This window comes from Grus americana, chromosome 3, assembly GCF_028858705.1.
Source record: "Grus americana isolate bGruAme1 chromosome 3, bGruAme1.mat, whole genome shotgun sequence".
Taxonomy (NCBI): Eukaryota; Metazoa; Chordata; class Aves; order Gruiformes; family Gruidae; genus Grus; species Grus americana.
The window spans coordinates 100,143,056-100,156,559 of NC_072854.1; the positions used below are offsets into that span (position 1 = coordinate 100,143,056).

The 13,504-nt window shown below is 38.9% G+C and overlaps 1 protein-coding gene across 4 annotated transcripts in view; it reads left to right on the forward strand.

Annotated features, from left to right (window-relative positions):
- The window catches only part of MRPS10 (mitochondrial ribosomal protein S10), a 17,784-nt gene continuing 4,280 nt past the window's right edge, over nt 1-13,504 (forward strand). For 2 of the 4 annotated variants that reach the window (XM_054822041.1, XM_054822040.1), the window contains exons 1-7: nt 1-221; nt 2,374-2,432; nt 2,533-2,605; nt 3,750-3,889; nt 4,373-4,481; nt 5,594-5,683; nt 5,955-6,050. In XM_054822041.1, the coding sequence (XP_054678016.1) occupies nt 186-221; nt 2,374-2,432; nt 2,533-2,605; nt 3,750-3,889; nt 4,373-4,481; nt 5,594-5,683; nt 5,955-6,041 (594 nt within the window). In that variant the 5' untranslated portion in view covers nt 1-185 and the 3' untranslated portion in view covers nt 6,042-6,050. Of the gene's footprint in view, nt 222-2,373; nt 2,433-2,532; nt 2,606-3,749; nt 3,890-4,372; nt 4,482-5,593; nt 5,684-5,954; nt 7,087-12,374; nt 12,667-13,504 lie in introns of those variants that run through there. The other 2 variants (XM_054822039.1, XM_054822038.1) reach the window with 2 other exon arrangements.

Genomic DNA, 13,504 nt, shown 5'->3' on the forward strand with positions numbered 1-13,504 from the left:
CCCCACCCGCAGTGCAGCCCTGCCCCTACAGTACCGCAGTGCCTCCGCCTCACCGGGGGTGCTTGTTCCGCCATGGCGGCGGGGGCGCTCTTAGGTCCCCTGGGCTTTTGGGGAGGTGGCGGATGAAGCTGATCTTCTCCTTCCGGGTCGTGAGGTGATGGTCGGCGGGTTGGGGCGGAGACAAGATGGCGGCGCGGTGGCTGTGGCGGAGCCTGTGTCAGGTGGAGTGTGTGGCGGGAGAGGGGATGGGTGATTCCCGTTCTTCTCCTTCTCCTCCTTTCCTTCGGCGTCTTCACTCCTGAGGGGAGAGGAAAAAGGGAGCTCAGGGCCGGTGCTCGGCGCTGTGCTAAACCCCGGCGTCCCCGGTCCGAGCTGTACTGGAGCTGGCCTGCCTTCTCGATGGGCTCCCGCGGGCATGGGAAATCGCAAGTGGCTTCTTTTTGGCTACGGGAGGGTTGGGGCTTTGCAAAGTGAGGCTGTGTCTCTGCCTGCCGTCATCGGCTTAGCGGGTCCTCAAAACTCTTCTTTACAGCCCTGTTTTTGCTGCGGTTACTCTGTGAGGGTTGATGAAGAATAGATTACTTGGATTTGGAGGTCATGTGCCAAGCCTGTTTCTAGTCTTAAAATTTCAAATCTTGAAGTTATAACGTAAAAAAAACAGGAAAGCTTTTTACACTCCCGATGTTTTCTGCTGCTTTTGACTTCTAGTGATTGCTTTCTCTCAAGATGAGAAAACTTGATGTTTGGGGTTTCCTAGTCGTTTTCTGAAGCCCTAAACTTGCCTTTTCTGTGTATGTGCTGTGTTCTGGACTTGCTTACCTTTCAGGCATCTGTCTTCTTCTAAGTACTACAGAATCTCTCAGCCAAACAAAATAAAGGCTATTTTGTATTAGGAGAGGGGTAATTTTGTTTTGTGCAAGGCCTTGGTTCACACAGGAAATTGACTTCTGTTATGTTGTAGTCTGAGTGTCTTTTCCACCTTCCATGATGGCCATTAGCAAGAGCACATCAAGTATACTTAAATGAAAATGAAGGAAGCTTTTAATGTAACTTTTGCTTATTGTGTCATGCACTTAAGAATGTAACACTGGTGCTAGTCTGTGAACATCTGGATTTGAAAGGCTTGCTTAAGGAGAGACATTCAGCCGTACTCTCCAACAGTCAGCTTTGTAAACAGGAAACTCTCTTGCCTCTTCCTGTGATCATCTTCCTTATTGGATGCAGAATTTGTAGGATAAATAGCAAACGAGGCAGAATTACTGCAGAAAACAGCTTCATTCACTGCTGATCTGTAATTAATATATAGTGTATACTGGAGAAGGTTAGGGATCTAATAGCATCATATAGTTATGCATATCGATGAGCGACTGAATTAAGATTACCTGGAAAAGTCTCAATTCTGGCTGTTTTCTGATGTTTTGATTACACGGTCACCTACATAACTAATGTGTTGGGGGTATCGGTCTTCTCTCTTAAAGCTATGACTCCAGCACCTGTTAAATAAGAGTATCGAGGGGCTGGCTAAGTACCTAATTTTGCTTCAGCATTCCGCTGCAGCCCTGAGTCTCTCTTAAGCAAGTGAGAGTTCTGGTTCCGTTCTGGTGTTTGGTTTGGTTTGGGTTTTTTTTCCCCTCAAGTAGTCTATAACTTTGCCAAATTGAGAATTAGTGGAAGGAAGCTAGAAGCCACATAACATTCAGAAGGCAGTGATTATTCTAGTATGAAAGCCAGTAAGTTACATCTTGATTAACAGTTGTAGTCCCTTTTTAACACAGAAAAATCATGCTATCTTTTAAATATGGTGTGTTTACTTGTTAGAAGTATTTCTATTTAAATATTATCTTCAAAACAACAAGTGTTCAAAATCACAAGGAACTTTTTGCTGAAAAAACAGGAAATTTCAAGTTAAATTCATTGATTTTTGCATTTATAGGATACTGTTTTCAATTGTTTTTTACAACAGCAAGTCCTACTTAGGCTTGTCTCTTGATGAAACTAATAGATACTGTACTATGAAAGTCAAACTAAAGACAAAATATACAGAAATGGTATCTGATGCCACACAAAATAAATTTTTCTGCTAAACAAATGCTTTGTGATTGCTGTTCAGGTGCCTGGTTAATAATAGGTGCCTACTGTTATATTGTTCCCTTAATATGTTCCTTTTTTTAGGTGCTATTGTATATTAAAATACATTTCCATGCTCCTGTTTTTCCTGTGTTTTCCAAGAGAGCAAACTTTCTGGTTTGGCAAATCACTGCCTAGGAATGTGTTATGCTCTGGTGTGCAAAAAAGTAACCTTTAATAAATCTTATTAACTGGCTACTTTCTGGTTTGGGGAAAAAAAACCCATAACCTATTTGTTTTATACAGGGATCAGCTTTTCCTGTCAATTATGCAAGCAGAATTACGCAAAAGCAGTGTTTACCTCCGTAAGTATAAAAGGACCTCCTTTCCACTTCTCCTCCATACTCCCTAAAAAGTCCAACTTTAACAACTTATTTTATGCTCTCCCCATTACCACATTTTTAGAAACTCCAACTTGATGGGAGCGCGGTTGGCTGGATCCCATGTTGATACACAGGAAGCTAAGACTAATCCTTTGGTAAGTGTTTCATAGAATTGTATTTCGTGTATTGTCTTAGTAACAAAGAGAGTGTACAGAAAAACTTGAAGTCCTTTATTGCAGCTTCTTTGAGTTGTGTCTTAATGATGTCAGATTTGTCATGGAGAAGGAAACAGTTGAGGTTATTGGTATTTGAGGGTTTTTTGTTTGGTTGGTTTTTTGTTTAGGGAGATTTCTGTAGCTCACAGTTGCCTCTTAGTCACTGTACTCCTCTATGCAGCTGTAACTCTATGAAATATTACCTTTTTTTGCCACGTTCAGTTCGGTGCCTGCAGCAGCTTAGCCAGCCCAAGGCCTTTGTCTCTGGCTGGGAAGCTGGGAGCCCAGGGCTGAGGAGGTGGGAAGTTTATGAAGACACATGGTGGGATATCTTGCCTTTAGAATCCGAGTGCCTTGATTTTGACTAGGACTTCAGAAACACGTGTTTGGTCTATATAATACATGCAAGCAAGCCAAAATCTTACAGGCAGTATTAGATCCACAGTGCATACCCAGCCTTCTCGCCATGTCTGGTACATAGTGGATTTACTGTGCTAAACTGCCTGGGAGTAAACCTATGGGAAAATCAATGCTTCCTGGACACATCAAGGCTTTTCAGATGATCAGTGAGCCCAGGCCATCAGAAATTGAAGCCCTAACTGAAAGTCATAAATTTGTACCTGGACAGACAGAAAGGATAATATGCCTGGGGAAGCCTACTATGTTTAAAGTAGCCTTATAACTGACTTAGTAAAGTGAGAATTTTGGTTACTGTCTACGATGTTCTAGCTACTGTCCATACCCAAGCGAAGTCTGAGAATTTCAGGTATTGTCACACTACTATTTAAAATACAAATATCGCTGCTCCAGACTTGTTTTAACAATAAGTTTCATTCTTGCCTTTGTTAGTATTTTGCTTCTATTTATCTGGCGTTCCCTTTCATTTTCTGATCAAGAAATTTTACCTAAGTGTTCAGAAGTTTGGTATCTCTTCATGCCCTTGCCTTTCCTGATGTAAGCAGTTAACAGACTGTGTGTTTTTCTTTTACAAATGGGGGGTGCACAGGCTAAGAAAATATGCAGTGCATGCATTAATTAAGGAGAACATGGAGTGGTAACTGTTGTCCTTCCTTTAAAAATGCAGGTATCTATTTCAGATGAGCCAGAAACACTGTATAAGAGATTGTCCCTTTTAGTTAAAGGCCACGATAAAGCTGTGTTGGACAGCTATGAATATTTTGCAGTGCTTGCAGCTAAAGAACTTGGCATCTCTGTTGAAAATGTGTAAGTAACTAATTTGTATAGTGATGTGGTGTCAGATGCTGCTTATGTCACCTGCTGTAATTTAGATTCTGTACTTGGAAGCATTTTCTTTTTTTTTTTCTTTTCTTCTCCCTCAGAAGAAACAGGTGTAATCTGACTTTTTTTCCTCAGCTTATAAATCTAACACTTCTTAGATGGGATGAGAAAGCAGGAGTAGTTCTACACTCAACACTGCCATAATAGAAGTGCATTTTAACTACATGAAGGATACTGACAGTATGCTAAGTACAGTTGTCTCTAGCTTCCCTGAACTAATGCTGGTTAATACCTGAGTATTAACCATGCCCATGTGGGTTAATAATCTACTGTACCAATGTTCAGTACTTCCTTGTAGATCTTCTAAATGTGAAATAAGAACACAGATTTCAGCATAATCTTTCAGATAGTTTGCATTAGCATCCTTAATATAAAATGAAATTTTCTTTTTTTTTTTGCTTTGTTCAGACATAAACCTCCAAAGAAGATAGAACGATTGACACTTTTAAAATCTGTACACATTTACAAGAAGCACAGAGTTCAGTATGAAATGAGAACACATTACATGTGTTTGGAGGTAAGGAAGATGTAAAAAAAAAAAAAGTATGTTCTAGGTGCACAGTTCAAAGGTGTTAATAGATGTTAGTTCAAGACTGAACGCAAACTTCCTACTTACTTGGGTTTGGGAGGAGAGTGCAGGGAATAGCAGAAAACAACTGACTTATGCACATCAAATGTAACACAAGTTATTCTGAATGTACAGCCTACATAATTTTTGGATTAAAAGCTGATTTTTACCACTATCTTAACAGCTGAAAGAATGATTAAAATTGTGGTAGAATTGAGGGTTATCTTTATATGTTTTATGCTCTTGGTTTCCAAGAATCAGGGGAATAGGAGCTTTCTCAGGAAGGGAAGAAAATACAGCTAAATCATTGTCATTACCAGTTACTAAGGGTACTGTTCTTTGTGAGTTTGTCTGATGTCTTTGAACACGCATACTTTTGCCCTATGCAACATCATGTGGCAAACTAAAACTGCGTGGGGGAAATAGAAGAAAGGAAGCGTATAAAAACCACTAGCTCTGTGGCTGATGACACAGACTTCTGTATGGTTTAGAATGCAGCTGTGGTTGAATTTCTTAGAAGAAAGGTTTACTGCCAGCATTTTGTGGCTCCTGGGCGTCTTACTGTATATTTGTACAGTGCTTAGCAAAATGGGACTTCACTTTAAGTCCCCAGACATTAGTGCAGAACAATGGCTGCCCACAGACCATAAGTGCTGTTTTTGCTATCCAGGAGAGACTAGAAAATCAAGAATTCAGTGGAATTCTGAAGGTGCAGGATTTATAACAAGCTTGAACTTTGAGAGTATACAAAAGCTGCTAACTCTTGTATAACCTGTCCTTAATTTCATCTGATACTAGCAGTGTTACGATCCACCACTTCCATCATAGTCAATGCACGTGATCACAGGCAGTATGCACAGTTCTGTGGAGTGAAATAATTACTTGCATAAGAATTGTGCATAAGTTCAACTGCCTCTGTTCAGTATTATGGAAGTTGCCTTCCTGTAAGATGTTTGGTCCCATGGCAAGAACTAGAGAAGCTAGGGCAAACTCATTTTCTTGTATTCTGTTTGAAGTATTATTAATAGTAGTTCATTAAAAAAACATTACTTCTGTTTTAGTTAAAATATCTAACAAGCAGTACTGCTGCAGTTTACTTGGAGTATGTTCAACGAAACTTACCTGAAGGGGTTGCCATGGAAGTAAGAAAGGTAAGTTTCCATCTCACATTATTAACTGTTACAAGACTTAAGTCCTGATGCAAGTACCAATAACTACTCAGTCTTCAGTCAATCAGCAGAGGAAATGTGTGTAGTGTGGAAGGAACATTTTCCAAAGTACTAACATGGTAAAAAGGCTGTATGGCTTGAAAACGCCACTAGGTGGCATTTTTAATCTGATAGATAAACCAGAATAAATAAAGCAAAGCAGTTAGATGTTAACTAGTTGGTATAATAAACGGTTGCTTTGCTTTCCTTTTAGACTAAGATAGAGAAAATACCTGAACACATTCAGGAACCGGTCTGGGATACACTACCTCAAGTAGAAGAAACTGAAGTCAGGTCATGAACTCACCAGGTACTTGGCTCCATTAGTGCTGAAATTAGTTGCTTCTATCAACCTAATTTACTGAGACAGTCTGCTGTTAAATAAAAGTTCTCTTATAAAGTAATTACATAAACTCTTGTTTCATCGGGTTATTCGTGATCATAACTCCAGTACATGTAGACTGAACAGCTATAAAGTGAAGAAGTTTGTACTCTGTGACCAAGAATTATGGTTATATATAAAAATTCTGAATCTCCTTTTGATACTAAATAGCTTCCGAATTGTGCCATACTTGCAAAATCCACTTTGCGTTTGCCAGATTGTTACACATTTTTTCCTCTAGCTTCTTTGAAGTAACTGAATCCCACATGTACATACAGCTTGCACATTAACTTGTAGTAAGTCAAAACCCGCAATCTTAGAGGTTGTTGAGGCATAGTGAGACTTCTAGGCTCCTACAGTTCCAATAGGTTCATGTCCAGTCTTAGCAACTGCTTGCTAACAGAAGATGACAGTGGTCCCAGTACAAATCTGGGACTTCCACAGGTTTATGTCTCTAACTTAAATGAAGTGCTTGTAGAACCATGTTGCAAAGCGAATGGATACTAGAAAGTGTCATTGTGGATAGCGCAAACTGCATGAATTGTTTTAGTTCACTACAGGGAAAGGCATGGCCTTTTTCTAAAGTGATTGGGTTGGTTATTGTGTAAACCCAGTCTAGCTGGACACTACTTATGCTTAGAGGGGGAAAACCAGTACAAATAGCAAAAGAGTGCTCAACTGCTTTGAAGGTTAGTTCATCGTGAATCAAAGGAGATAATACTAGGGGCAAAGCCATCATCGACTTTACCTTCAGATTACATTAAGCACTTCTACCTTTACTAGGTTAGCAGGAAGGACACAGCTGCAGGAATCTGCTTCAGTATTAAGGGAGTGGCTTTGATTTAATTGCTATTAAAAGAATTTACAGAAGCAATAACCAGCTGGGTCACAGGACAAAACAACCAGAGAGGCTGCATCATACTTGTATAAAGCTTTGAGTGCTCTTGACAGTCACAAAAGAAAAGAAGCCCAGTGTTATTATCAGACAAAAATGGACAATCTTAATGGGAAATAGCTGAAAGACAAGAAACCAAGCTTGTGCTTGAAGATTGTCTGCATTTTCTAGCTGTAGAGAGGCCCAAAGCTGTTTTAGGAGGGATATTTCAAGGCAGTCAATATAGCTGGTATCACTTGTGACAGAAAGGAAGCTGCCTGTGCACTTTGTACAATATGTCTCACAAAAAAAAAAAAAAAGGAAGTTAATCAAAGCCCTTATGGGAAGATACACTGCCTAGTTCTTACTTCAAGGTGTTTGCTTTCCTCAATTTCAAGCTATTCCTTTCTCTCATTCCTAGTATTCAGTCATGATAGCATTTCTTAAAGTCATGTCAGACACTATATAATGTGAAGGAAGAAACTGTGAACGGTGAGCTGACCTGGTTAAATAAAGCTTCAGAGGAACAGCTTCTTTCAAGTCTGTATTATATTTTCTTCAAATTTGCCATGCTTCCATGCTTTAGTTCCATGCTTTAGTTTTGCATAAGCCACCTACCAAGTTCAAGCTGTATACAGTATCAAAATGTGACTGTGCTCAATACTAAGTCTTTCCACATCTTGGTTTGATGCATGGTAAGATTAAGGGGTTGTCTTTTATTGTCTTTGGTGTTCTACTCTCAGCCTGCAGGTTTTGGCTAAATGGCCAGTAAGGGTGGCTTTTCATTTGGGCCAGAGTTTTAGTTATCAGACCTAAATAGGAACGGACTTAGGAGACAGCTGCAGAAAGTATTAACCCATGTAAGCAACCCCCTGGCAGAAGGGATACTTGATCTTGGAAAGGTATATTATTAGAGAATTTCTTGCTTCCAGCCTCATCATGCGTTGGGAAAAGCCAGTATACATGTAAAGTGATCTCTGGACCTTAACTATGTTGACAGAGCCATAGCTAACTGCCATCACAGATCTTCTCCACCCCGAAAAAGCAGAATGACCTGTGCAGAGTCTGACTGTTACAGACCAATGTTTACCAGCACTGCTGTCTACTAACCTCAGTAGGCCACACTTCTCATCCTTATTTTTCCCTGTACAAAACTGCCTCCCTTTTAAGACTGGGATCCTTCCCTACTTCCTCTGTCCTCCCCTTCACATTTAGGGGTTTCCTGAGGCCTCACAACATCTTTGTCTTTATCTCCAGTTATGCATTTGCATAACACCATAACCGTGCAATGCACTCTGGTAATCTTTTTCCATCTACTAATGTGGCTTCTGACTTTCACAGCATGTTCCTTATCCTCACATCTAAAACTTTGGATAAACTGTTTTGTTGGATGAGCCATTTCTGTTCTTTACTTCTTTTCCCATTCTTCTACTACATGTTTCTCCAGTTCTGCTGCTTCTGCTGCCTTTCTTAGCAAGTGCCAACACAACACTCCAATCATTGGTTTAGGTCTTGTCTTGAGTCATCTTTCTACCTACTAACCATCTCACCTGATTTTCAATCAGAAATTTTTTAGAGGCAGTTAATAAAAATGCCATGCTCCATACCACTTAAACATCAGTATTTAAGCATGCTGCATTGTGTTATTATGAGTAAGACATCCAAAACTTAAATGAAAGGAAAAGATGGATTAAAAACTATATGTTTTTAATCTGTATGGCATTTAAGGATAGAGACCTCCAGTCTGAAATCCAATTAAGTTCCTTCTACCCCTTTGCACATAGCTCTATTCAGTTCTATCCTGCTGGCACACTCTCACTGAGCACTTTACAACGCCCTTAATAGAAACAAACTGAAAATACTCAAGAGCACAGACCGACCAAGGAGCAAATATTTGATAGTTTTCCCTTATTTAAAGGCAGACAACCCAAACTATTGGCATTAACAGAAAGAAAATGGTGCTTTTTCGAGTACAGTTCCTCACTGTTAGAAAACTGCTTTATGACTATTCTCAAGCTTGTATGGGTAGATGTCTAGCATTATCTGCCAATATGAGAAAATACTTTCCCAAGGGTCATAGAAAATAGATGCCAATGTAAAGCTGTTACAGAAACCCACAGAGTGGTAGCAAACACTAAGAAAAGTATCATGAAAGCAGTTGCCAGATATGACAGTGAAATTTCTTCATTCCATCAGTGGTTAGACTGTCTCAATCTACATAGGAGCTGTGCTAAATATTGGTACTGAAGATAGACAAGTTTTCAAGTCCATTCAATCTTTAAAATCCTTGGTCACTACCAGTAAGCTGGAGGTGGATTTCCTTCCACAAATACTTTGTGACTGATAGCTCCCTGCCTACTTTAGGTGTCAAAAAATATACAGACTAATATATTATGTAAATAAGATATAACAGCTGTTTATAACATTTTTAGGTTTGTAGAATAATCTAAAACTAAATCCAGAGCATTCACTTATGTTACTTTTCTTTGAGCCATTTAAAAATTGTCAGGAAGGCTCTGCTCAAAGGCAGTTGTGGCAGAATCCTGTTACTTATAATGATATTTTTGAAACAGTGTAAATTACCCTGCATTTCCTATATACCCAGTGTTCATTTGCCATATGCCTGGAGTGTCACTCCCATTTTGGTTTCCACAGTTAGCCTTAATCACACCACTACCACAATGTAATTGTCATGTTAGCTTTAATATGACTATGCAGCAAGCTTCTTGCTTTCGAAGCCTTTCCTGCCAGTCTCTGCATTTCATGTGCCAGGAAATCAATTACTATCTATCTGTTATTCCAGGGAGCACTGGAAATAGAGCAAGTCAAAGGGAAGGGCGTTTACCCAGGAAGTTGTGACATGAGAAGGTTTTGCTCTTTGTGTAATGTAAAGCTGTAGTTAAACTGTTTCAAGTCTGCTATTGTCTTAGATCAAACTGCACTTAAACAGGCAGAGTCTAGTATTTGTCCCTTCACATTAGAAATATGGGAATAGAACCTCACATGCTGATCATGGCTTTTCCTACCAAGCGCCTTTAGGAAATGGCACCTTTCTTCTAGTTTCCATGTTTTTCCAGCCACAAAAATAGCACAACTGGCTTTAAAAAATATTTTTCCTGTCATACAAGTTGGGGAGATTTCTTGCTCCTGTTTAAATATTTGATCCTCAGGTTTCCCTCTGACTAGTTTGCTGTGGTCTTGTCAAATTCAGGGTGGTTGTTTTCCACAAAAAACCCCAAAAACAGTATTCACCTTTGTCCATTTGTGTGGTGAAAAGTGGAAGTTAAATTTCTGACAGTCATTCATAAGCCAACCACGGTAAATCACTAAGGCCCTCAGAGGATCTGTGTGTCTGACAGCATATCAGCGCACCAGGGAATGGGTGTACCGCTGTATGCCCATATAGACTCAATGACCCAGTTTCCTCAAGATAAAGGAATCAGGTATTTCATTTACAGTAAGAATATTAAAAAACCCCACCTTTTAATGCAAGCAGTTTATTCATTCGGGTAGGTGCACACAGTGCATATGTTTCTCTTCTGTAACATTTTTCTACTTACTTTTGTATGGTAAGCGGACAGCATTATGGGATTTGGGGTTTTGCTTCCCTCTGAAAAAGAAGTTACTGTCTCACTGTTCAATCCAAAATTCCTAGTTCTTTTAACAAAAACTACCTTTTTTTGGAAATGCTATTTACTGAATTACAAGAAACATGATCGATAAAAAGTACATGTTTTCTTCTTTCTACTTAAATAGAATGCCACTTGATAGCATCAAAAAGCATGCAATCAGTGTATCACATCTGCTGATGCAGGGTCTTCCGTACATCAGCACGTGATTATCAGTCATCTTTCATTCCCTCCTGCCACATAAATATTAACTCTTCTTTGCTTCGCTATTAGAATATGTTTCCAGTTCAAAATAATAGGTGGGTTTTTATGTTAATTATTGAAAATATTCATAGGGCTTTTCCCCTAAGCCACTAGAGTACAGAAGTTTCACCTTTTGCTTAGAGAAAGTTAAAATATCTACATTATGGAGACACAGTGACATCATAACTGAGTAACACCAATAAGACTCCAAACGTGTACAGCTACTTCAGATACCTAGAGCTGATTAGAGCTGCTTTAGTCTGTGGCGCTAAGAAATTAAAGAACAGAAGGTTTAGTTTGCCATCAAAAAATCAAATGCAGTGATGAAACTTTCAGACCAAAACAATCGTTCTGTATTATCCAAGAGGGAACATAAAAATAGAACCAATGTTCTATACCTAGATTAGTTCAGTAACTAGTTGGCAGAAAGACAAATTCTAGTATTTTAAACAGGATCAATTTGCATCTGACCAATTCTTCCCTAACATCAGCACCCACCCAAAAGCAGAGAGTCATAATGCAGATTTCTCTACTCTCTTCTCTAGCATCTCATTCAAATCTATACCTCTGCTTCACTTTCAAACATTTAATAACCTGTCCCAATGCAGGGTATCAAGGTTTGGAAAACCTGGCTTCATATGTTCTCTCCAAACCATTTTCAACAAACTGGGCATGGATGTACTGCAGAACTGGTTTGAAACACTGAAAAGAATGTATCCATTTTTCTGGGTGTCCATAGAAGGTTTAGGGCTACGTCTTCATCCCCTTCCTTCACATTCAGATTTCCATTTCTGGCATATAAGCTGAAATGCACATGTCTACCAAGTTGTCAACAAAGCTTATCTACTGTATTATATATGCTTCTACATAAATGTGGGTTTGAGGTTTTTTTAAGCTAATGCTGCTATAGACAACACATGGATTCAGGCAGCTTATGTGATCAGTGTACTTTGGATCTTTCTAAAATGCTCCCTGCCCCCCACCTCAACAGACTGAAATTTTAAGAGATGTTATCTTATTCTTCATATTCTGTATTTTTTTCAGCGTGTGAGCTTGGTAGTTCTTTAAAGAATACGAAGTTCATTGTAGTGTTTTTGACATGAACAATACATTATAGTAACCACAGAGTAAGGAATTACAGTGTCAGTAAACATATCAGCCATTTTATTGTCAAAAGAATTGCAGCTTGATTTTCAACACCATCACTTGAAATACATACAGTTCTCACTGGCAAAAAAAAAAAGGCAGCAGCAAAGCAGTTTCTAAACTTTGTTTCCATCAGCAAAAAAGAATATTAGGCTAAATATGGCTATTTGAGAACAGATGTTTAATACAAAAGCATCTATCAGTTCAGTTCTTAGATAAATTAGTTTTGCTTAAGAATAAACAAGTAATTTGCATACGTAGGTAAAAAATGTTGTTGATCATTAATGCTAGAGAAAGAGGGATAAAGAAGTTTTTAAAATCTGTTGCCTTAAATATGGCAATGCTCTGCTTTTTCAATAGGTCAGCATACCACCTCCGATTGCTTCCAAGGGTGATTGCGTTATTCTTTAGAAGATAATAGCTGTCATTCATTCACCAAAAAAGTCATGCCACATCCTGATAGTCCTGCAGCTGAACTGGCCTGCTGAAATGGCCAGCTCCAGAGGTACTCATGTTCTTGTGCAGAGAACTCTCAGTTTTAAGTAGCCAGTGAGAAAGTAGAATGCTTGGGGGTGTTTTGTGGTAAAAATTTCTTTTTAAGTCAACAGCTGCCAAACACTGTATTTGGTCATGGCTCTGTTTTTTTTAATTTTCACTGGTATTTATTTTCTTGTTATTCTCTACTTTTATGCAAATAGCACATCAAGACAACATCAAGGTGCTTGCCTTTGCATAAATGCCAGCTCTTACCAGGAAAGGAGTGATGTATAGAAAGAGGCAACAGAGAAGATTAAGCAAGGATAGACCGAGAGGAAGGAAGGAATTAACTCCTCTTTTACCCTTCACATTGCTTCAAGCCAGTATCTTAAGAGTTATGCCTCGTTCTTCTTATTATATGCCACAAACCAGCATATAGTAAATAAATCAGCATTCAACTTTATAAGCTATATGCTATAATCCATGTTGTAACCTACACTGCCTAAATAACGGCAAAATTATTTGAAGTTTAGCGCTCTGTGCATTTGGATAGGAAGAGTGTGATCCATACATTTATTCCAATTAAAAACATACATTAAAATGAAAAAATGGCATCTCGCAAGGGAAAAGGCAAAAGTAGAAGCAGAAAACTAGGGATGAAGAAAAGCATAAAGTGAGTGCTGCACTAATAAATGAAATAAGACGAATGAAGGCAATAAGCTAGCAACAAGGAATCTGTTACGTTTAGATTAGCGGAGTTCTCTAAAAGAAAGGAAGCAGCTTTTATAAACCCTGTGTCTCTGGAACATGTCACGCAGATAAAAGCACCGAAGATACACAGGTAGCAGCAGCAGACTTCTGCTGACAGGGTTTAATCGTGGCTACTGACAGAATTAGGTCAGCAGAACAGATTACAAATAATTCAAGCTTTTTGCCTTGGTTTTCTTTCTCATATTATTGCCAGAATCAAAGACGCCGGCACATAGAAAATCTGTTAGAGGAACATTGCTGGT